Source organism: Salpingoeca rosetta (genome assembly GCF_000188695.1).
Source record: "Salpingoeca rosetta unplaced genomic scaffold supercont1.1, whole genome shotgun sequence".
Taxonomy (NCBI): domain Eukaryota; class Choanoflagellata; order Craspedida; family Salpingoecidae; genus Salpingoeca; species Salpingoeca rosetta.
Window position 1 is genome coordinate 1,723,477 of NW_004457740.1, and position 23,580 is coordinate 1,747,056.

General features: G+C 58.5%; 6 protein-coding genes across 6 annotated transcripts in view; 3 read left to right on the plus strand and 3 right to left on the minus strand.

The window, feature by feature from the left end:
* The window catches only part of PTSG_00385 (uncharacterized protein), a gene marked incomplete at its 3' end in the record, with an annotated part of 33,685 nt that extends 23,902 nt beyond the window's left edge, over window positions 1-9,783 (plus strand). Inside the window, exon 11 of the mRNA XM_004998877.1 lies at window positions 4-9,783. Within this exon, the coding sequence (XP_004998934.1) occupies window positions 4-9,783 (9,780 nt within the window). The remainder of the gene's footprint in view (window positions 1-3) is intronic.
* A 1,197-nt stretch (window positions 9,784-10,980) lies between these two features.
* On the minus strand, window positions 10,981-11,950 carry PTSG_00386 (U6 snRNA-associated Sm-like protein LSm5; the record flags this gene model as incomplete). The annotated part of the gene is made up of 3 exons (XM_004998878.1): window positions 10,981-11,025; window positions 11,445-11,517; window positions 11,805-11,950. The coding sequence occupies 3 exons, from the start codon at window positions 11,948-11,950 to the stop codon at window positions 10,981-10,983; spliced, it is 264 nt and encodes an 87-aa protein (XP_004998935.1).
* Window positions 11,951-12,425: 475 nt separating this feature from the next.
* PTSG_00387 (ribosomal protein S25) lies at window positions 12,426-13,625 on the plus strand (the record flags this gene model as incomplete). The annotated part of the gene is made up of 3 exons (XM_004998879.1): window positions 12,426-12,554; window positions 12,949-12,957; window positions 13,377-13,625. 3 exons carry the CDS (start codon window positions 12,426-12,428, stop codon window positions 13,623-13,625), a joined length of 387 nt encoding a protein of 128 aa, XP_004998936.1.
* A 321-nt stretch (window positions 13,626-13,946) lies between these two features.
* Window positions 13,947-17,656, minus strand: PTSG_00388 (UDP-glucose 6-dehydrogenase). The gene is made up of 7 exons (XM_004998880.1): window positions 17,470-17,656; window positions 16,926-17,054; window positions 16,484-16,621; window positions 15,506-16,242; window positions 15,102-15,235; window positions 14,790-14,882; window positions 13,947-14,461 (listed from the first exon to the last, which is right to left on the minus strand). Exons 1-7 carry the CDS (start codon window positions 17,497-17,499, stop codon window positions 14,331-14,333), a joined length of 1,392 nt encoding a protein of 463 aa, XP_004998937.1. The 5' UTR covers window positions 17,500-17,656; the 3' UTR covers window positions 13,947-14,330.
* Window positions 17,657-17,868: 212 nt separating this feature from the next.
* Window positions 17,869-19,946, minus strand: PTSG_00389 (uncharacterized protein). The gene is made up of 2 exons (XM_004998881.1): window positions 18,647-19,946; window positions 17,869-18,322 (listed from the first exon to the last, which is right to left on the minus strand). The coding sequence occupies exons 1-2, from the start codon at window positions 19,798-19,800 to the stop codon at window positions 18,238-18,240; spliced, it is 1,239 nt and encodes a 412-aa protein (XP_004998938.1). The 5' UTR covers window positions 19,801-19,946; the 3' UTR covers window positions 17,869-18,237.
* Window positions 19,947-19,982: 36 nt separating this feature from the next.
* The window catches only part of PTSG_00390 (uncharacterized protein), a gene marked incomplete at its 3' end in the record, with an annotated part of 4,307 nt that continues 709 nt past the window's right edge, over window positions 19,983-23,580 (plus strand). The window contains exons 1-10 of the mRNA XM_004998882.1: window positions 19,983-20,021; window positions 20,407-20,473; window positions 20,699-20,890; window positions 21,121-21,181; window positions 21,458-21,617; window positions 21,884-22,254; window positions 22,530-22,619; window positions 22,839-22,907; window positions 23,093-23,163; window positions 23,409-23,467. Of these exons, the coding sequence (XP_004998939.1) occupies window positions 20,409-20,473; window positions 20,699-20,890; window positions 21,121-21,181; window positions 21,458-21,617; window positions 21,884-22,254; window positions 22,530-22,619; window positions 22,839-22,907; window positions 23,093-23,163; window positions 23,409-23,467 (1,138 nt within the window). The 5' untranslated portion in view covers window positions 19,983-20,021; window positions 20,407-20,408. The remainder of the gene's footprint in view (window positions 20,022-20,406; window positions 20,474-20,698; window positions 20,891-21,120; window positions 21,182-21,457; window positions 21,618-21,883; window positions 22,255-22,529; window positions 22,620-22,838; window positions 22,908-23,092; window positions 23,164-23,408; window positions 23,468-23,580) is intronic.

Genomic DNA, 23,580 nt, shown 5'->3' on the forward strand with positions numbered 1-23,580 from the left:
CAGGCATCCTGCAACGTTGTTATGCTGGACACGCTGTTCCGTCAGTTCCGCATTGTCCTCGCCCGTGATGATATGCTCCGCCTGAAGCACAACCAAGAGCTCCTGGATGGCATGTCCGCCTCCAAGCTCGTGCTGACCAAGGAAGCCATCCAAGACTTTGCCGGAAATGTGCTGGCCCTCAACGCGTCTGATCCGGCAGCCACAACCGTCGCTGTGCCACTGCAGGGCTTCCGCGGGGACGCTGTTGCGCCACGGGTCCTGCTCGCGCACGTCAACTTGACCAGCAATGTGCTGCAAGTGTGGTTTGATGAGCCCATGAATGTCACCAGCCTGCGCTTGTCGCATATGGCAATTGTGGACGCCACCAACGCCAGCCGCGTCGTGGATGTGATTGAGGCCGCGTCCCCAGCCACTGCCAGCTTCATGGATACGCTGGTTGAGGTAGCCGTGGACGCGGACACGGCCGCTCGCCTGAAAGCGCCGTGGTGTGTTGCCGCGCTGCGTGCGGGCCGCGCCCAGCTCGTGCTGGCAGATGGCGCAGTCATGGATCGCAGCGGAAACGCCGTGCAGGCATCGGGCATTTACGCGCTCTTCTCCGAGGACGTTGTTGGGCCATCCCTGGTCTCCTTTGACTTGAACATGACCAGCGGCGAGCTGGAGCTGCAGTTTGACGAGCCCGTGCTTGCTGACACCTTGGACCTCAACGCTATTGTCCTGCAAGGTTCGCAGAATGAGGCACAAGCGGCCACACCGCAGCACGGCAGCGACATTGCCTTCCGGCTCACCACCGCAGTGAGCGGGACGAACGCCGCCTCCGCTGCGGTGCTGACGGGTGACCTGCTTCGCCACGTCTCCGTGCAGCTCTCCACACCTGACATGCACGCCATCAAGCTTGCCCAGGACTTGGCAACGGCGACCAATACGACATTCCTCTCCCATGCCGCACAGCTTGTCCGCGATACGTCGGCCAACCCCGCACAGCCAGTCAGCAACGCGTTCGCCATGCAGGTGACACGGTACGCGTTTGATGTCGTTGCCCCGGCACCGCAGCCTGCAGCGCTCAACATGAGCTTCACGGAAACAACGGCCTTGCTGACCCTTCGCTTCGACGAGCCCGTGCGCATCTCCACGGCCAACACCACCCTGCTGTGGCTCGTGCGGCAGTCTGACCACCCCACAGACATGGCGTCCCTGCAGCAGGCAGCGCTGTCTCCGTCTCCAGGGAACGCCACAGCCCACCAGCTCAAGGCCTCCGTCGTGCTTGTGCAGGACAACGGCTTGGAACTGCTTGTGGAGATTGTCAAGGAGGACTTGGATGCCATCAAGCTGGCACAGACACTTGCCGTCGACGCTGCAACCGCGCATCTGCTGCTGCTCTCTGGCGCAGTCCGCGACATGGCCGGCAATTCGGTGGCCACCGAGGTTGTGGCCGCTTCAGCCCCATTTGTGCCCGACACCATTGCACCAACGCTGCTGCGCTTTGACTTTGACTGGCAGAGCGCCGAGCTGGCGCTGTTCTTCAGCGAGCCCTGTGCAGCGCTGTCCCTCAACACGTCTGCGCTGCGTCTCACGGACGGCAGCAGCAACCTCACGCTGGTGCTGAGTGCCGCGCCGAGCGCCGCCGTCAACGTCACGACAGGAAACGGCAACACACAGCGCATTGTGCTCAGTACGTCTGCCGTCAACGCGCTCAAGGCATGGCACCCGCGCTTCGGATCGCAGGCCGCAGACACGCAGCTGTTTGCCCCCTCCCTTTTGGCAGTGGACATGGCCGGTAATGCCGTGCGTGCTGTGGACTCTGCGGCAGCGCTGCAAGTGACAGACCTGATCCTGGACACGAGCCCCCCAGAGTTGCTGAGCTTTGACATTGTCGTGCGCACGTCTGCACTCGCGCTTCCCCCGCACGAGGGCCAGCGCGTGCCGCTGGGGCACCGTGTTGTGCGTCTGGGGTTTGACGAACCCGTCGACGCCACGACGCTCACCTTCACACAGCTGACCCTGAGCAGCCCTGGACCCTGCTCAGCGTCCTGCACGTACACGTTGACCGGCGGCCAGCTGCTAGAGACGAGCGAGCAAGAGTTGTGGGCAAGTGCGGCCCCCACGTCCCCGACCCAGCCCTGGTGGCCACGGGGTCGCGCGCAGCAGGTGGTGTCGTTTGCGCTCCTGGACCAGGACGCAGACGCCATCGAGGAGGCCGGCCTGTTCGAGTTTGGTTTGGACCACGTCAACATCACGCTTGGGTCGTCGCCAACATCCTCCACGGGGGCGATTCGCGATGTGTTTGGTAACACCAACGGCGTGCAGACAGTCGCCGTGACTACGGCGCAATCGGAAACGGCACCGCCCGTGCTTCGCGCGTTTATGGTGGACATGGACCAGTTGGCGCTCACCTTCAACTTTGATGAGCCCGTGAACGCGACAACGGCCAACGTAACCTCACTTGTGCTTGTCAACGGCAACGGCACGTCATCGCTGGCGCCGCACTCGCAGGTACAGTCTGTGCGCCTGACGACGACCTCCCGGATCGATCCCACCATCGGCAAGCAGGTCGTCGTGCGCCTCTCCTTGTTTGATGCCAACGCAATCAAGGCACACACGGGCTTGTACACATCACGAGCCACGTCGTACATTCTCATGGAGGCAGGCTTCATCCTGGACCGCTCTGCAGCGCCCAACCCAAGCGCGGCGGTGGAGCCAGCAATGCAGGCGGCAGTCTTCTTAGAAGACGCAACCTTGCCGCAGGTTCGGTTCTGGACATTCCACAACGGCAACGGCACGCTGCAGGTGCATTTCAAGGAGGTTGTGAATGAGACATCCTTCGACCCAACCCAGCTCACGCTGCAGCGCGTGGCTGACGCAAGTGTCACCGCCTCCAGCAACAACAACAGCAGCAGCAGCAGCAGCATTGAGGCGTACACGCTCACTGCAGGGTCGAACGTGGTGGTGACAAGTGACGCGCTCGGCGCTGCAGTTCAAAACATCACCATTGTTCTCTCGGAGCAGGACCACGAGGCACTGCAAGTTCGCCGCATCGTCACAGGCCGAGCCACAGCGTGGTTGGTGCACGGGGTTGCGCTTGTGCAAGACATGAATGGCAACTCGCCACAGCCCCGCGTCAACGGCCTGAACGCGCTGCAGGCGGCCCGCGTGGTCGCCGACCGCGTGCCGCCCTACCTCGAGCACTACACGCTCGACCTTGGCGCTGGCCGCTTGTACCTCAAGTTCTCCGAGGCCATGTTGCTGCCTTCCCTTGACCCGTCGCTCATCACGCTCTACGCCGGGCCTGTCCCTGATGCGGTGGCGGCCTCCGAGGCGGCGTGGGCAGCGGCTGCGTGGCAGTGGATCCACCCGTCCACGTACGCGCACCTGTACGGCGAAAACCCGGAGGTGCCGCTTGTTGAGGATCTTCCCTTCCCGCCACACCTGTTTGAACTTGGGTTCCCTGCCGCTGGTTCCCTGAGCAACGCCACCAACGCCCTCTTCTCCGTCTGGGATGACCTGTTCTACTTCGGCAGCACTGCCCAGCCGCAGCTCAACACAAACTGTACGCTCGCCTGCTCCCTCAGCGGAGGAGACAGCGCGGCGTGTAGGGATGGCTGCACAAGCGTGGCAGAGCCCGTGCAGGTGTGCTGGGCAAACTGTGCTTCAGCATATCCTTCCCCACTGCTCGACGCCTGCGTGCGCGGCTGCACGCTGCGGGCCGTCAGTTTCCACAAGGGCGTTGCCGCCGTGTCTGGCCGCACGTGGCAGGAGTACACGCTGGGCCAAGCAGATGCAGCCACGAGGGTCGAGACCACCACGGATGGCTCGGAGATGAGCATCGCGCTTGGAACCGCAGACATTCGGGCGGTGCAGCTGCGCGAAGCGCTGGCCCGCTCCACCAACTCCACCCTCATGTTTTACGTCTCCCCAAGCATGGTGCCGTTCTCCGCCGCCGGTCTGTCCAACGCCACCAGTCAGCCCATCACCGACACGCAGAGCAACGAGCTGTTGCCCATCTTTGGACACGTGGCATCCAACATCACCCTCGATTCCACACCGCCTCGCCTCCTCTCCTTTGATCTGGACCTTACGCAGCGAGTGCTGTACCTCACATTTGACGAGGTGATGGCCCGCGCAGCTAGCCCGCAGCACGTCGCACTCCTCAGCAGCGCCAACGCGTCTGCCTCTGCCTCTGCCTCCACGGGCACGACCACGGCAGTCCTGCAGCTGAGCTCGGACACGCTGGCCCAACGGTCATCTGATGGGCTTGTCTTTGTCTTGTACCTCACGCAGTCGGATTTCAACGCCATCGTGCAAGACCCGAGCTTCTGCGTTTCGCGCGAGACGACTTTCGTGTCGTTGTCCTCGAGTGCGTTCAGCGATGTGACGGGCAACCCTGTGCATGCGATTGAAGCGCCTATGCTCGCCTTGCAGGTGTCCCAGTTCACAGCGGACATGCATCGCCCCATCTTGCTAGAGGCCGCAGCCAACATGTCCAGCGGCGTGATCACGGTTCGGTTTTATGAGGTGGTTAACGCGTCCACGCTTGCCGGCAGCGCCCTTCGCTTGCACAACGACGGTAACAGCAGCAGCGCCGCTGGTGCGGTTGTCGAGCTTCCGTTGCTCACGAGCGAATCGCTGCTCAGCTACGAAGACAGCGACACTCTGGAGATTGCTCTGTCATGGGACGACCTCAACACGATCAAGGCCCAGCCGCTGCTCCTGACACAACAGGACAACAGCTTCTTGTCCTGGACCAGTGCGTTCGTCCAAGACATGAACGGCAACGCCGTCGTGCCAAGCCAGGATGCCGGTGGTCCGTTGAGGGTGGCGTCGTTTGTCCCAGACACAGTCAGCCCACAGCTGCTGCGGTTTGAGCTGGACATGTCCGCGCTGCGTCTCACGCTGTGGTTTGACGAGACGGTGAACCTCACCTCTGTGCAACCCGGCGAGGCATGCATCCAACCCGTGCGCGTCAACTTTGGGCAGGCGCCCTGCGTCTCCCTGGGGCTGACTGGCCCCGCGAGCCTGAACGGATCCGCTGCCGCCTTCACCCGCGTTCTCGACCTCAGCGCCACGGACCAGGCTGGCTTTGGCGTGTACCGGCCGGCCTTCACACTGGCGCTCGGGCGGGAGGTCGCCAACCAGCTCCGTGTTCTCGAGGGCACGGCCGTCTCCCTCAACACCACGCGCCTCGTGATGAACGACGCCTTTGTCAGCGACACCGCCGCAAACCTGTGTGAGCCAATCACCCGCTCTGCGGCGCGCCTTGCCGACAACTTCACCGAGGACACGGTGCTGCCCCAGCTCGAGTGGTTCGATGTTGACATGGACGCTGCGCGGGTGCGCCTCTACTTTGACGAGACGGTCCGCGCCAACACGCTCAACGTGTCCCGCGTGCATCTGTTTGTACCGACACCGCCGGAGTCAAGCAACACGGCAGCTCCCGCGCTCACCACTCTGGCGGGCTCAACCTGGGACAAGGACACAAACTCGCCCATGCTCACCCTCACCCTCCCCCACGAGGTGATGAATGAGCTGAAGCGGAAGCAGATTTGCCGAGGCGCGTCGCGCTGCTTTGTCAGCCTTGACGCCGAGGCTGCGCGCGACATGCGGGGCAACCCATCCGTGGGCCTTGATCGTCCGGCCGCATTCCGTGCCTTGGACGTGCTCCCTGACGTCACGTCTCCAAAGATGGAGCGCTTCGACCTGGACATGAACGCGCTCACGCTCACCATGTACTTCTCTGAGACGGTGGACGCCTCCAGCCTGCGTGCGGACCAGGTCCGCTTGCAAGACTTCTTCCGCGGCAGCAACTGGTACAACCTGACTCAGGGCAGCGCGCTGCTGGACATTGCACCCCGGAACGACTCTGACGTCCTTGTGCTGCATCTGTCTCGTGCAGACGCAAACGCCCTCAAGGAAAACGCGTGGGTTGCGACGTCACAGGCCGACACGTGGCTGGTGCACTCCGAGCTGGCCTTTGCCGACCTTGCCGCGGAACCAAACTCTGCCGTCCCCATCCGTAACAACGTGGACATCTTCTCCTCGCTCTCTGTGCACACGTACACGCCTGACACGACGCCAGCCCGCCTCCTGTCGTACGCGCTGGACATGGACCAGCTGCTGCTGGCCTTGACGTTTGATGAGGCTGTGCAGATTGAGACGGTGAAGCCAGAGCTCGTGTCACTGGCTGGGCAGCACACAGGCAACAGCACAACTGCCAGCGTTGCGCTGAGCAGCAGCGAAACTCTGCTGCAAGGCAGGCCACTGCTCACGCCCGAGGTGAACATCAGCATCAGCTTTGCCGATGCCGTGCAGCTGCAGGCGCTGGATGACGTGGCAACCTCTGCTCTTACCACGACCATCGCCATGACCGCAGGCGTGGCGCGCGATACGGGCAACCTCGGCATTGTGCCCGTTGCCCACACGGACAACATTCAGCCAGCCGCCTTTGTGGCCGACGCACATGCACCAGTCCTGTTGCAGGCGGAGCTGGACGTGGACGGGGGCGTGCTGCTGCTCACCTTTGATGAAGTCGTGCGCAAGCGCGACCTGGACATGGTTCGTCTGGGCGTCGCCGGTAACAATGGCGCCGCAGTCAATCTGACGAGCAGCAGCGTCGCCGCAGCAGCAGCAGCAAACAGCACCGCTGGTGTTGTTGACGCTTCGTACCTGGCGGAGGCCGTACTGAGCGTTACAACGGCCGGTCGGTTGGTGACGAACACGTCTTTCACCGCCCACCCTGCTCTGCCGAGTGACTACATTGTGGTGATTCGCCTTGGCGCACACGATCTCAACCGCATCAAGGCGCTGGATGACCTGTGCACCTCCAGTGAAAACTGTAACGTCGCCATGTACCCGGGCTTCGTTGCGGACATGGCGGAAAACGATGCCGGCGTGCAAGGGCCCTTGGCTGTTGCCAAGTACAGGCCGGACGGAACCACGCCGAGTCTGCTTCGATCCAGCCTCGACATGGAGACGCGCACGCTTGTGCTGACATTCTCAGAGGCCGTGCGCCTGTCCGCGGTGGACAGCACCAGGGTGCGACTCTTCAACGGGCTGCCAACCGTGCATCCATTCCACGTCTCCCTGGCACTGAGCAACGCTACCGTGGTCACGGTGGACACGTCCGCGTTCCTGACCTCCGCTGCTGCTTTCGGGAGCGACTCCCTATCAGTGGCAGCAGCGGCAGCCGCACACACGGCCGGCACGGCCATCGCATTCCACCTGACATATGAAGACATCGTGACGCTGCAGCGCGTGCCAGAGCTGGCCGCAACACAACGCCCCTCGTACGTGTCACTGGAGCAGGGTGTAGCGCAGGACATGCGGCAGAACCCAAGCAATGCTGTGCGGGACTTTGAGCAGTTCCCCGTCCAGCTCGTGGTTGCCGATGAACAAGGCCCACAGGTCCTTGAATTCACGCTGGACATGGACGCGGCTCTCCTGACCATCACCTTTGATGAGGTTGTGAACGTGAGCAGCATCAACCGGTCGGCGATTGTGCTTGCCGCTGGCGACAACAGCGGCAGCGCTGCGTCGCTGCAGCTTGGCTTGGATCTCGAGGACGTTGCCGTGAAGTCGGCACGTCTTGGGCTGCAGTCACCACCAGATACGCTGGTGCTGCCGCGCCTGAGCTTCGGGGGAGATGAGCTGCCGACGGGGGATGACGACGTCGTCACCGTGCAGCTGAGCGCGCTTGAGACAACCATGTTGCAGGCAAGTGCCATGTTTGCCGACTCGCTGTCCACGACATGGATGCGCGTGCTGCCGATGCTTGCGGCCGACATGGAAAGCAATGCCCTGTCTGCCACAAGGACGCTGCGCGCGAGCGCCTTTGCTTCGGACGTCACACCGCCGAACCTCGTCGGCCTTGAGCTGGACATGGTGACCACCGTGCTCACACTGACGTTTGATGAACCCGTGAACGCGTCCTCGCTCTCCGTCGGCGCCGGCACTCTGTGGTCGAGAGCGGCCGAGAACGCGGGCGGCGAGATAGACGCAGTGGGAACGGCCGTGACCCTTGACGGCGCCGTGCTGAGCACCTTCAACCTCTCACGCGTGCTCACTGTCGCCGTTGGGGAGCAAGCGCTGGTCGCACTTCGCCGCACAGAGCACCTGGCCACAGCCGAGGCCACATCGCAGCTCAACATCACCCAGCAGTTCATCCGCGACAACGCCATGCCCGGGAACAAGGTCGTGGCTGCCTCGCTGCAGGCAGCGGCCTTCCGCAACTACCGGGCACCCCAGGTGGCGGAAGTCGCGCCAAGACAGGGAGCGTTGCAGGGCGGTGCGCGCGTGATTATTCGCGGCCAGGACTTTGCGCAGCTCGACCTCCGACGCCTGTCGCCGTACCACCCGTCGGCGCAGCTGCCCATCAGCGTGCGCTTCGAGGCGCGCAACTTCGCGGCCGGCATGTGGGCCGCGTACGCGCACGACGTCCTGGTGCTCAACGACACTGCACTACAAGCCACCGTCCCGGTTGCGGATGCTGCTGTTCTGAACAGCACTGTGCCTGTCCTGGTGGACGTGCGCGTCATCGCGGACAACGGCAGCGTGAGCGGTGTTCTGGCGTCCGGCTTCGAGTACCTGCCGGCGCCGGTCATCACGCGAGTTCGCCCCCTCGCTGTCACCGAGCAAGGCGGCACGAGCCTGACCATTGAGGGCCACAACTTTGGCCTGCCAACCTTCTTGCCGCTGTCTGATGCGGCACTGCTTCCCGTGGACCCCTTCCCGCCATCCCTGGATGCCGGCTTGCCCGCATACGGCGACGCGGCGCAGGAGACGGCCAACTGGCTTGCACCGCCACTGGCAGTGTACGTTGGGAAAGATGAGTGCCTGCACCCGCGAGTCGTTGCCTTGCACAACGCCGATACCAACAACACCAGCAACAACGCCAGCAGTGACGGCATCGTCGCAAATGCAACTGCCAGCGTGGTGGTGTGCACGATGCCGAATGTGACAGGCATCGCTGGCAGCGAACCCCAAGTGACGGTGGTGGTGGATGGCGCAAGTGGCATGTCGAGCGAACGAGTCCGCGTGTTGGGCACTCCGGTTGTCAGCGGCGTTTCGCCCAACGCCACCTTTAGCGAGGAGGCTGAGCGGGTGACCATCTTTGGCCGGTGGTTCGGCCCGAGCACCGTGAGCGGCGAGGGTCCCGATGTCGAGGCGTTTGTGGCTGGGCGGCCCTGTGGCAACGTAGTGGTGCTCAACGACACGGCGCTTGAGTGCGATGCGGCGCCCTACCTTGGCCCAGCCAACATCACCGTCATTGCGGACGGCGTGCAGAGCGAGCCAAGCGACACCCGGCTGCTGTATTTGGCCAGCGCCGGGGTGTTCAGCTTCAGCGCGCGCACGTACTACGTGTCGGAGGACAGCGTGGAGATTGCGATTGAGCTTGTACGCAACATGAGCAACACCTCCTACGTGTACGCCAGCCCAACGGAGGTGACTGTGGCCGTGCGCAACGGTACGGCAACCAGCCCCGCCTACTTCCTTGCGGATGAGCGCGTTGTGAGCTTTGGCGTGGCGCAGATGTCGCGCACGTTCAAGGTGGCCATCACGGCGGGATCGCGGACTCAGATTGGGCCGCGCAAGGGCTACCACGACGATGCGACCGTTGAGCTGGCAATCACGGCCGTCGTGGCGCAGGAAGGCATTGCAGCCATTGGCACCGGGCGATCGCAGGTTGTCATTCAAGCGCGATGCGAGGCGCTTGTCTCGGGCTGCACCGCGGTGATGTCGCTGGATGGCTCGCTCAGTTACACGCGTGACCCTGCTGTCACCATTAGCCCGTGATGGTGATGCTTGCGATGGCGATGATGGTGCATAAATATGGTGGAGATGGTGGAGATAAACGAGGGTGGTTGTGGCGGACACGATTCTAGGCCGTGTGTGTTGTGAGTGAGTAATTGTATTGTTGACCGGGTGTTCTTGTGTGAGGCATTCTTCCTTGCACCACCTATCCCTGTTGGTCTGTGGTGGTGGTGGTGGTGGTGGTGGTGGTGGTGGTCATGACAACCATTGCCTTGTGGTGATGGTAATCTTGCTTGTGTGTGTGTGTGTGTGTGTGTGTGTGTGTGTGTGTGTGTGTGTGTGTGTGTGTGTGTGTGTGTAGTACGTATATAGTGTGTGTGTGTTGTTCACTCGTGGCTGAAATTTTAAGATCACATAAAACAGTTACCTACTAATTATAGATTAAATAAACCATATTGATGCGGGCGGCGACCACGACGACTCCGCAGTCCCGTAACGGGATTCTATTCGTGCATACAGCCTGTGGATAGCACAGACCTGTGCCGACAATCCGTCAGCAGTCTCGCCTGCCGTGTGTAGTTTCCGGCATCTGTGTCTCACGCTCAGTTGCGCATGTCATACGTAAGCTTCCCTATTTGGCAATAACTCCTGTCCTGTCCTGGACTTAGGGTGTGGTAGACCGTGTGTGTGTAGTGTGTCGTGTGTGTGTGTGTGTGTGTGTGTGTGTGTGTGTGTGTGTGTGTGTGTGTGTGTGTGTGTGTGTGTGTGTGGTTAACCATATGATTGGGTGCTTGGTGCCGGTTGTTGTGAGAGTGGAGAGGGAGAGAGTGGGGGTCGATTGAGCCTTTTATTTGTTCTTGACTTTGGATGGCATGCCAAATGAGGCGGCATGCCGTCGACGACAGGGTTGACCGAGCATGCATGTGTGTACGCGTGCATGCGACTTGACTGTGTGATATGGGTGCGTGACTGTGCTTCCACCAGCAGTAAAACATGAAATGAGCACTGTTGCTGTGGAAAACGAGAGAGGTAGAGAGAGCGTGGGAGGGGGAGACAGAAAGGTAAAGTGGGTGGAAGGGGAAAGACACACACACACACACACACACACACACACACACACACACACACGACGCATGGTGCGTGCACTGGACGTAAAGCGTGGTGCAAAATACAGCAGCAAAAGAATAACTCATCAAGAGTGAATGGAAGAGTGTGTGATGTGTCACAGTTACTTTGAAGCTACGCCTCCTCTGTTGCCACAGGTCCTTCGCCGCCGGGCACAAGCTGTTGTGATGTGAGGTGGTGTGATGTGTGTAATCACAAGGTGGACAAAAGGAAGGAGAAAAAAAGCGTCAGGCATATTGTCACAACATGCATCAAACGAACAACCGAACAAGCTCACACACACACACACACACACACACACACACACACACACACACACACACACACACATAAACACACACACACACGCACGCACGCACGCACGCACGCACATGCACACACACATGCACACACACAAACACACACACATGCACACACACAAACACACACACAGACGCACACACACACAAACACACACACACAGATGCACATACACAGATGCACACACATGCAGGGAAAGGGACCAACACCAATTTCCCCTCCCCCCTCCCCTCCTGCCGTCTCCGCAACCTCCAAATCCCAAACATGTACACACGTACCATGGCAATGTGTGTGCCGCTCAACAGGATCTCCTTTCGCTTCGATGTCACAATGCCCTCGGGTCCATTCTCGCTGTGTGTGATGCGAGCATGCATGTGCGAAGCGAAGGAAAACAACCAAGTGTGAGCGGGCGACCGATGCTAAACAGGCATACAAGGACAAACACACATGGGCACGCACGCAAGCATACACGCACGTACGTAAGCATACACGCACGTACGTAAGCATACACCCATTCACAAGCACGCACGCACAAGCACGCACGCACGCACACACACACATTCACACACACACATTCACACACACATTCACACACACATTCACACACACATTCACACACACACACACACAAAACTTACAATTCAGTCACGTCTGTCAACACCATGTTCACAAACTCGTCGAATCCTTTGAGCCAGCCAACAAGCTCTTTGTCAGACTTCATGACAACGTGGATCCTGGAGCCAATGCACTTGTCAATCAGCTCAAGCGGCAACACTTGCGACATGATGGCAGCGGCTACTGTGTCGTGTTGTGCAGTGTTCAGGCGGTGTTTGTGGCAGTTGCGGTCGACGGGTTGCCTCTTGTTCCGGGTTGCCGCAGCGAGTTCTGAAAATACGCGGATATCTTGCTAAAATAATCGACTCAACGAGAATTTGCGAATGATTCCACGCCATCTTTCAGCAAATTCAGCGTGCTGTTTCCACCCACGCCAATCGACAGAGCACAGGGCAGCCAACTCGTGCCTTTTTCCCTCTGTCGCTTACGAAGCTCACCCGCAAGGCCTTCCTTCCACCCCTCCGAGCACACACACACACACACACAACCTCCATCATGGTGCGTCTTTGTCCATCCCGCTTTTGCTTGGCTTGCTTCGTGGCCGTGTTGGTGGTGGTGGTATAGGAGAAGGGCCGTGCGCTGCGCACAGCAGCAGCAATGGAGTGCTGCTGTTCCTGCATCTCGTGGCGACAAAGCCACACGACATGACGTCGTCACGGCGACAGAACAAGTGGCACGGCGCACGGATTGATGCACGAAGCGGCAGCAGCTCCCCAGCACCACCACCAGCAACAAGAGCAGCTGCATTGGCAGCGACGAACACCTGTGGGCTGGTTGGAGGGCCAGCGCTGATTCGATCGAGACATATGGGCGACAACACAACACAACAGCACCAGCCAGCGCAGCGCCTCTCACGATGATGACGGATGCGAGAGATGCAAGCACTTTATCATGATGATGCTGGTCGTGATGATGACCATAAGGGCTTAGGCGACACTTTCGCCGCGGTGGCTGCTGAGCGTGCTCAAGCTTAAACCTGAACACGCCCACCACAAACGTTATTTGCTGTACGTCTTCTTCTCTCAGACACATCCCACTCACACACGCTCACTCACTCCTGGTTCTCTCCTTGTTTCTTGTGCTGCCTGCTGTGCATCTCGACCTGGCACTTACGCCGCCATTGTCCACCCGCCATCAACACCACGATTCTTTGTTACCCTTGATAAGGCTGGCAAGGTACGCATGCTCGCCTGTTGGATGTCACGTGTGAGCGATGCACCGCATTCGTGTTTCTGTTGCAATATGTTTGCTGTTTGTTGTGTGGGAGGGAGGTACAAACGAGCCACACCGGCGCTGTGTTGTTTGTTGGTTGGTTTTGGCCCGACGTGCACCTGTGCCGTTGCGTCAATTTTGCTCGTGCTTGTGTTTTCTGTACGGAATACCCACCCAGTCACACGCTCACCCTATATTCCCACACCGCGCGCACGCTTCTTGCCTTGTTTGTTGCCTTTTTTTTTTGTACATACTTTTGCCCACTTGCCACCATGTCCTTCCATGGTTGGGCTGCTGCTGCTGCTTCCGCCTTCCATCTGTTTTCCTTTGTGTACACGTTCTCCTCTCCTCCTCCTCCCCCCTCAAACATTTCATGAGTGCAGAAGTGGTCCAAGGGCAAGACCCGCGACAAGCTCAACAACGCGTGCCTCTTCAAGAAGGACGTGTACCAGAAGCTCCTCAAGGAGGTCCCCTCGTACAAGCTCATCACCCCCTCCATTGTGTCCGACCGCATGAAGATCAAGGCGTCCCTTGCCAACAAGGCGCTCAAGGAGCTCCTTGCCAAGGGTCAGATCCGCGAGGTTGTCCAGCACAACGGCCAGCGCATCTACACCCGCGTTGTTAGCGAGTAAATGAGCACCAAACCCCCCTCCAACCAGCACTTGTGAATCGAGCGTTCATCCACCCGACCCAGACCTTTGTGATGCGAGAAGACACACACACACACACACGCATGCGCAACACGGTGTGCTGCCGTGTCGTCTTCTGTTTGTGTGTTGTGTATTGTGGTATTTGGCTTGTCTTTGTCGCTTTGCATCATCACCACAACTTGCAAACCTGCTGTTCATGTGCTGGTTGTGACTGTGACATGAATGTGTGACGGTGAGTTGGATGACGATGATGACGATGTGCACAACCTCAGACTTCGCTGCTCTTCTCGAAGTAAACATGGGTGCACAGATGCGACCAATTTATGATTACTCAGACGTGGCGTGCCACGGTAGAGGGGGGAGGGGAGGGCGCAAAACCACAGACAGACAGCCACACAGCCACACAGCCACACTCACTCACAAACACAGGAATGAACGACTAGCAAGCGAGAGAGCGAGCACAACACTGCGCTGCCGCAAGACGACACAGTTCAGCAGCACCCAACACGGAGCAAGGCAAGAAGAAACAAGCAGCAAGTACGAGCCACCTCGTGGCGTCATCAAACCAACACACATACCCAAGTATCAACAACACACAACGAGCAGAGGAGGCCCACCACGGCCGTGCTTTGGCAACCAATTCACTGGCCAACTGAGCATGTGCCAGGTGTCTCTTATCGTCGCCCTTCAGACGGACTTGCCGATGACTTCCACGTTGAAGCCGATGGACTTGAGCTTGCTGTGGTCGAGGATCAGGCGACCGTCAAAGATGTACGCCGGCTTGGGCAGCGTCTCGTACACCTTCTTGTAGTCGTAATCTGCTCATACGCATGGCGGTGGCGATTGCATGTTGAGGGAGTCGGGGGTGAGGAGGCATGGCCCGTGAGAAGAAGGCTGGCTGCTGAAACCCCAAGGGTCGGGCAACGTGGCCCAACACACACACACACACACACACACACACACACACACACACACACACACACACACACACACACACACACACACACACACACACACACACACACACACACACACACACACACACGCACACACACACACACACACATGCACACACATGCACACACACACAGACGTACACACACACAGACACAGACACACACACACACGTGTGTGCGTGAAACGTACCGACAAACTCGTCCCACTCAGTGAGGACAACAATGGCGTGGGCGCCAGACATGGCGGCGTACGGGTCTGTTTCGATGGACACAAGGCGCTCGACTGGGATAACAAAAAAAAAGGGGGGGGGGGAACAGACAACGAGAAGAAATAAGAGGGGTGGTACTTGCCGTCAGCATCATTGTGTCATACAAAGGCCTAAATTACGGCACACACACACACACACACACACACACAATGCGTAAAAATGCGCACGCAGCACGCACACACACTCACAAAATCACACAGTCAAACACGAACAATCACGCCATCATCGCTCACCGCGCGCTGGGTCGTCGCGGGAGACAGACTTGAGATCGTGCACAATCTGCGCATGCTTGACCTTTGGGTCGTACACGGAGATGTTGGCACCCTCGTCCATCAGGTGCTGCGCAATGTAGATGGCAGCAGATTCCCTGTACCACAAGCGTACACGTCACCACCAACACAACCACACATTAGACACGCATCAAAAAGTGGGGGGGGGGGGAACGGTTTTCACACACGGCAAAAACGTCCACACAGCGCAAAGACGCCCACAGAACACAGAGAGAGAGAGAGGGGGGGGAGACGCACAAGGAACACACACACACACACACACACACACACACACACACACACACACACACACACACACACACACACACACACACACACGGACACACGTGAAGCACCCACATACACACCTGGTGTCACCGGTGTCCTTCTTGAAGGCAAAGCCAAGGAGGCAAATCTTCTTGGTGGAGACGGTGTTGAAGAGGCAGCGGATGATGCGGCGGGAGAAGCGGCGCTCCTGGTAGTCGTTGAGCGTCACCACCTGGCGCCAGTAGTCGGCAACCTCCGGCAGGTTCAGCGACTCGGCAAGGTACACCAGGTTGAGGATGTCCTTCTGGAAGCAGCTGCCGCCAAAGCCAACGCTGGCGCGGAGGAACTTGGAACCGAGGCGAGAGTCCATGCCAATGGCCCGCGCAACCTCCGACACGTCTGCGCCGGTCGACTCGCAGATGGCGCTCATGGCGTTGATACTGGAGATGCGCTGGGCAAGGAAGGCGTTGGCAGCAAGCTTGGACAGCTCAGAGGACCACGTGTTAGTGTGCAGGATGCGCTCACGCGGGACCCAGTACGCGTACACCTCCGTCAGCTTCTCAATGGCCGCCTGGCCGCGCTCAGACTGCTCGCCGCCAATGAGCACGCGGTCGGGCTCAAACAGGTCCTTGATGGCCGTGCCCTCGGCAAGGAACTCCGGGTTGGAGAGGATGTCAAAGGTGATGCCGTCGCGGCAGTTGGCCTGCAGGATCTTCTGCAGCGTCTCCGCAGTGCGCGCAGGGACGGTCGACTTCTCAATCACAATCTTCGACGACTCAGAGTGCTCGGCGATGGTGCGCGCGCACGACTCGACGTAGCGCACGTCTGCAGCGCAGCCCTATTCGCGAGTGGGCACGCGCGCGCGGTGTGGGGGATGAGCCGACAGCAACAGAGGTGAACACGGCGCGGCAACAGGCGCACAAACCCGACACAAAAAAACAAAAAACAGGTGAAGCACAATACAAAGCAGGTCAAAAAGCCATGAAAACCAGCACACACACACACACTCTCTCTCTCTCACTCACACACACACACATTCACACACATACACACACACATGGACGCAGGAAATGCTGTACCTTGCCGATACCGTAGGACTTTGTGGGGGTGTTGACGGAGACGAAGATGAGCTCAGCCTCCTTCACGGCGCTCACCACGTCCGTGCTGAAGAAGAGGTTCTTGCCACGGCATTGCTTGACCACCTCATCGAGGCCAGGCTGTGCACAGAGCCAGCGGCAACGATAAACGCGACGAAAACACGACGAAGGCCGCATGGGCGCGATGCGATGGAACAGACAAAGCAAGAAAGGTGCAGGTACCAGGGCAGAGCATAAGGTACATGACGAAGAACTCAGAGGGCACATTGCGGCAGCCAACACACAATACACATACACATTGCATGTGCACACACACACACATGTGCACATGCACACGCACAAACACACATGTACGCGCACAAACACACACGCATGCACACGCACAAGTACAAAGACGACGCATCCCAAGCACAGGTGTACGCACCTCATAGATAGGGAGCTCATCGGAGTTCCAAGCGTCGATGCGCTCCTGGTTGATGTCAACAACCGTCACCTTGACGTTGTCGCCGCCCTTGAGGGCAATCACAGAGCATGTCGGGCCGCCGACGTAGCCCTGAGATGGATGGAACCGTGGAAGTGGGAGAAACGCATCAACACAAGCAGCCAAACGGGGGCCAAGGAGCGGGAAGTTAGAACTCTGCAATGGCATCCAACAGCAGAGAGAAACGGGGGCGGGCGAAGCCGAACAGGAACACCTCAGCCGTCCACACACATGTGCAACCCAAAGCATACAGCTGTTGCTGGTGGTGCTGGTGGTGCTTGCTGCTGTGGGTGTGCCTGTTTTGGCGCCATTTCATGGTGCCAGTGCAATCACGAATACACTCTTGGCCCCACACCGCCTCGCCATCACTTGCGCCACAAAACAAGAACAAACAGTGGCGGCACACGTGATGAACCCTATGCAATCAATGGCCTTCTTCCTTCCCCCTGATTGCTCGTATGAATCGCCTGAGAGAACAAGCACTTACGGCGCCGATGCAGCAGATCTTGGTGGGCATGATGCTGGTGGGTAAGCGGTTGTTGGGCGGAGAGCAAGGAGGGTTCCAACACTGTCTCGTTCCGGCCTGCGTAGGTGTGCAACGTGTGATGCTATCTGCTGGTCGGGGGGTGGTGAATGAATGCTTCGCGGGCGGGTGGGTGGTGCTGGCAAAGCAGAAGAATGTAGAATTTTCACCATATCTTACCTCAACATTCGACGCGTTTTGTGCTGTGCATTGTTGTTATTGTTGTGTGATTTGAGCGGCTGCACTGGTGGGCTGCACAGTGCAATGTGCCAAGACTCTTGGATGAATGCAGCTCGTGTTGCTGTGCTGTTGTGGCTTGAGCGCGCACTCATGTATGTGAACAAGCATTTCTGTTTGTGGTACAGACGAAGAGGCAGCGTGCGTGCGTATGTGTTTGTGTATTGGGCACTCGGTAACTTGCAAGGCACGGCCATTGTGTGTGTGTGTGTGTGTGTGTGTCACGCAAAGTATAAAAGAAAAGTGGAGAACAAGGAGGAGTTGATGACGAGTGAGTGATGAGTGCAAGAAGGGAAAGCAAGAGACAACACACAGTGTGTGAGCGAGTGTGCACGCATGTGTGTGTGTGTGTTGCGGGGAAGTGGTGCCAAGCAGCGAATCTCGATGGTGTGGTTGTTTTGCGCGCTTCAGCTACTAAATCAAGTGAACAAACAGAATGCTGTAACGTGTGTGGGCGCGATGCTGGGTCGCCATCATGTGACAGGACGTGGTGCTTCAGATGTCGTTGTGTGCGTTGTCCAGCAGCAGCTGATGTTTTGAATCGGCAGAGGGTTTCGCCGTCTCCCGCACAACACGATGCCTACAAGCGTGAGATCCCAAGGCAGTGTACAGCGGGCAGATCAATGGGTGAGAGTGGACCAAGATGGCAAACCAAGTGGTTGGTGCGACATGTAGACATTGACACGCAAAGAGGGTGATAGTGAGAGAGAGAGTGTGTGTGTGTGTGAGTGACTGACTGACTGACAGAGATTGATAGACCAAACAAACGATGCACGTATGTCATCAACACGCACGCACACGCACACGCACACGCACACGCACGCGCACACGCACGCGCACGCGCACACGCACACGCACACGCACACACGCACACACGCACACACGCACATACACAATGACGCACCCTGTGACGCGAAGCAACGCAAGAACCGCCAGCAGGGTGCCTGCAACGCAGCCGACTGCAATCGCCGCCACAGCGCCGGTGGAAACGCCTGGCTGGCCTGTACGCGCATCGGAGCGCGGTGATGACGATGACGACAACGCAGCATCTGTTGGGGAGGAGGCGGCAGCAAGGGCCTGTGCGCCGCCAAGGGAGGCACCAGAGCCAAGCAGCACAGCGCTCTCGCGGTGCTCGCTTGGAAGCAGGTCGCGAAGATCAACGGTGCCGCGGTCGACCGCATCCACGACCGCAGACGTGAGGTTGTGGGCCCGCCCGCCCTCGTGGAGGATGTGGACCACAATATCAAACGTGCGCCTGGTGGTGGGAAGATCGTCCATGTGCATCGCGTCCTCTGGGCCATCCACGTACGTGTCCATGCCGTTCCCGTCCATCTCCCCAACCTGGGACACGTCCACGAAGATGTTTGACTCGGCCACGTGCAGCAGCTGCGACAGCTGCATGCGCACGCGGTTCACGTGCTGGCGCAGTGCCGCCCGGTGTGCGGCGTAGTCTTCCGGCGACCAATCGCGGCGAGAGCGGGAGTCATCTGGATTGACAGCAAACCGGAACAGGCCCGACCCAAAGGAGGCGAACAGGGAGCCGGCGCACTGCTTGGCCGTGGACAGGCTCTGCTTCACCGTGTTGAGGAAGGCGTCGCCAAACGCCTCGTGGATGGTCTTCAAAATGCGAACCCAGTCCGACACACGCAGCGAGCACACGGACACGCTGCCGCCCGTGTAGCACTTGACATGCGAGTTCATGGCGGCCCTGCGCATGCTGTCGCACTGCGCCTTGTCAAAGGGGAAGGACGCGCCGGGATCCCGCTGCATGGCGGTGACGTAGTCCTCCAGCTCCTGCTGAAGGCACTGCTTCGTCTCCGCCACCCAGACTTTGCCCTGGTCACTGAAGCTGGACTGTGCGGCCGTGAACTTGTCGCAGTACTTCAAGCCGTAGCCGATGGCGTACCCGCTTGGGCCGCACTGCGTCTGCTCGTCCACGCAGTTGTAGAACGTGCAAGCGCCAACGTCACAGCCGCGCACTGTGGGCAACGACGGCGCGACTGCGACCATCACCACCGCCACGCACACCACAGCCACCACGGCGCTCATCCCGCGCATCTGAGCGAGTGACGTGAGGACAAACGAAAGCAAGCAAACGTGTTGAGTGAGGGTGTGGGGCTGAATGCTGGCTGGTGTGAGCAGGAGAAGTGGAACTCACCACAACCAAACCAAAACACAAAGCGCACACAAGACGAGACGCAGTGTTGGTTATTAGTGGATGATTTGCACCATTTTTCGTAGCCGTCCACCCTGCCCAACAAACGAGAAAGACTGCAGCGGTGAGGCGGGATTGCTTTCTTTGCTGCCTTGAGAATTGGGTGTGCTGGGCCAGCTGTGTCCTGGTGTGCGCGGGTGTTTGTTGGTGCTGTGCGTGTGGATGGATACTGCTGTGCGAGGTTGTCCTGTGCTGGGTTGTCCTGGTTTGGCTTGGGGAGGAAGGGGGTACATGATATCGCTGTGCAGACCACACTGGCTTGCCTGCTGTTGTGTGTGCGTCTTGCTAGCTTGCGTCAGCTCATCCATCCAATACTACTACCTGCGATATCGGTGCTTGTTTTGCCCCCTCCCCCTTTCCATCTCCCGTATGCTCGCAAATGCTCTTTCTTCGGTGCGTGTGCCCTTCCTTGTCCTTCTTGTGTGTGTGTGTTCTTCCAACACTGGCAGACATGGAGCCCTGGCTTCACGGCTACCTGAGCCGCCAAGAGGCAGAGGCGCTGCTGGAGAGCAATGGGTTGGTGCCGTTTTGCTGGGGAATGGCGGGTGTCTGCACGACATCGGCGTGTGTGTCAACGCCGTTTTGTTGATCTCGAATGCAAGCCATTGCTTTGTCCTGACATGATCTCCTGCCCCCCCCCCCAAAAAAACGTGTTCTTAGTGCGTTGTTGGTTGTCGCTCATGCCCCTCAACCCTGTTGCTGCTGGTGGCGGCGCGTCGCTGTTGCCTCATTTCTTTGCAGCTCCACAGAGGGTCTGTTTCTTGTGCGACTGAAGGATCCGGGAGCCGGAAAGTTTGCCATCTCCTTGTCCGCGCAAGGCAGAATGCTCCACTTTATGATCGAGCGCCAGGGGCCTGAGTTTTACGTCAACAAGGGGCCGTTCTTCAACAGTGCCACGCTAGCGGAAGTCGTCCAACACATGACGCGCCCATCGTACGTTCAATCCCCCCAAGCTTGCCATCCCGACTCCTGTGCCTTTGCGTGCTCGGACTTGTGTTCACCCAACTGCTCACGTTGATACAATGTCCACGTTGTGGTGCTGCGTGTGTGTGTGTGTGTGTGTGTGTGTGTGTGTGTGTGTGTGTGTGTGTGTGTGTGTGTGTGTGTGTGTGTGTGTGTATATCTGTCCACCTGTCTGTGTGTGCGTGTGTTTTGCTGTTCAGACCACACTGGAAGTATCCGTTGCGAAAGTACGTGGACAAGGAGACGCTGGAAGCAGATGTGGTGCGTCATGAAACCGTGGAGAGGGGACAGGAAGTTTGCTACCTGCCTGTGCAAGTTGGCATGCACGTTTTGTCACTGCTGGTAGTCCTTCCTTCACTCACTCGCACACACACACACATGTTCACGCACACGTTCACACGCACACGTACCCATTCGCTCATGCGCTCATGTGCTCACACACACACACACATGTTCACACGCACACGCACTCACGCACACGTACCCACTCGCTCATGCGCTCATGCGCTCATGTGCTAATCTTCCTGCACTGCTCAGGTGACTGTGCACAACAAGGGCCAGGCAGCAACACTGCCGCCACGATCGCCAAACCCATCAGCGCTGCCCGCACATGATCCGCAGTTCCAACAGCAAGCAAGCATGCCAGTACCACCCACCCTCTCCACCACCTCCTCAAGCACGTCCCCAGGACCCTCACGTCAGTGTGTGTGTGTGTGTGTCTGTCTGTCTGTCTGTTTGTTTGTCTGTTTGTGTTGTTTGCCTGTCTGTCTGTTTGTGTTTGTCTGTATCTGTGTCTGTGTGGTTGTGTGTTTGTGTGTGTGTGCGCGTGCGCTCCGATGCTCGCGAGTCTCGTTTCGTGTTTTGTGTGGTTTCATTTGCACGTGGATGTGCCAAGTGCGTCACATCACCACCCCCCCCCCCTTGCTCACCCGTGTGCCTGTGCTGGGCCGTATGTCTGTGCAGGGCAACCGAGCGACCTTCCCGTGCAATCGTCACCGCTGGACCCGGCGCCCCCGCCGCTGCCCACAGCTCCCCCACCAACACACCAGCAACAACAGCAACAGCAACAGCAACAGCAGCAACAGCAACAGGCACCGCCACCGCCACCCCTCTCTTCGTTACCGCCACAACAGACGCAAACGCCTGCCGCGAACCAGCCCCCACAGGCACAGGACCAGCAGCAGCAGCAGCAGCAGCAGCAGCCTGGTGCATCTTCGGCATCGACAGCGGCGCCGACGGGCGAGTCGAAGCGAAGCATGTCAGGCGTGTTTTCCACCATCAGGAAGAAGTCCCTCACCTTCCTCAGGCGAAAGAAAGGATCAGGAAACACAGCGGTGTGTGTGTCTGTCTGTCTGTCTGTCTGTCTGTCTGTCTGTCTGTCTGTCTGTCTGTCTGTCTGTCTGTCTGTCTGTCTGTCTGTCTGTATATGTGTCTGTCAGCCTGTGTGTGTGTGTATGTGTGTGTGTCTCTCTGTGGCTCTCTCTGTGTCTGTCTGTGTTTACCTGCTGCGTTTTGTGGTGAACCGTTTACGCGAGCGCACGTCCTCTTATTGCCGCTTATCCCACCATTTGCACCTTTGCTTGCGCGTGCATGTGGCGTGATGTGACAGCTTGTCGATGCGGGTGTTGAGTTTATGGCGACGATCAAGGATGAGGCGATTCGCACCGAGGGCTCCGTCATTGACGAAATGGCGCAGAAGGTATTCCCTGTTTTGCCAACACCACGTCCACCAAAAAGCACATCAGCCACGCACGCGCACAATCGTATCTACGTGCATGAACGCATGAATGCATGAGGCACATTGCCGTTACTGCTCTCATGTGCGCATGTGTTCATTTTGTGTTTTGTTTCTTTGTGTTTCATTGTGTGTGTGTGTGTGTGTGTGTGTGTGTGTGTGTGTGTGTGTGTGTGTGTGCAGGCGTTGGCGGCGGCTGCAGTTGCTCCACCAGAAAAAGCGCACATTTATCTCTCCCTCGACGGCTTCACGGTATGTGTGTACGTATGTATGTGTGTGTGTGCATACGTGTGTGTGTATACGTGTGTGTGTGTGTGTGCGTATGTATGTGTGTGTGTGCGGAGAAGCTGTTGTCAAGTGCTGCATTGCGCGCCGCTCACGGGATGCGCCATCGCCATCTTTGCCATGAACCAATCCACCTTGGCTCCATTCAATAGATCATGTCCAAGGGCCGTGAGATTCTCTGTCAAGACCGCTTCCTCAACGTCTTCGGTGTTGGCAGACCAACGTGAGAACCATGTGTGCACATGCACGCGCACATGTGCGCACATGTATTGACACACACCGACACATGCACGCACGTGTACAAAGATGCACACACACACACATGCACGCACGTGTACAAAGATGCACACACACACATGCACGCACGTGTACAAAGATGCACACACACATGTACATGTGCGCGCCTGCACTATGCTGTCCTTGTCTTGCTTGACCCGCCACTGCTGACGTGTTTGCGTTGCTATGCAGGGAGCAAGAGAACAAGAACGTGATTGTGATTCTGCAGTTTGCGACAGATTCAGATGCAGGTACGAATCCTGCAACTCACCCTCCGTGTGTGCATGTGAATGCACGCGTGTAAACGTGTGTGTGTGTGTGTGTGTGTGTGTGTGTGTGTGTGTGTGTGTGTGTGTGTGTAGTA

Coding starts and splice junctions, on each gene's coding strand:
- PTSG_00389 (XM_004998881.1), bottom strand. CDS start 19,800: ATGCGCGGGATGAGCGCCGTGGTGGCTGTGGTGTGCGTGGCGGTGGTG. Junction 18,323..18,646: donor GCGTTGCTTCGCGTCACAGG/GTGCGTCATTGT, acceptor TCACGCTTGTAG/GCATCGTGTTGTGCGGGAGA.
- PTSG_00388 (XM_004998880.1), bottom strand. CDS start 17,499: ATGCCCACCAAGATCTGCTGCATCGGCGCC. Junction 16,622..16,925: donor ATGAGCTCCCTATCTATGAG/GTGCGTACACCT, acceptor CTCTGTGCACAG/CCTGGCCTCGATGAGGTGGT. Junction 14,462..14,789: donor TGAGTGGGACGAGTTTGTCG/GTACGTTTCACG, acceptor GCGTATGAGCAG/ATTACGACTACAAGAAGGTG.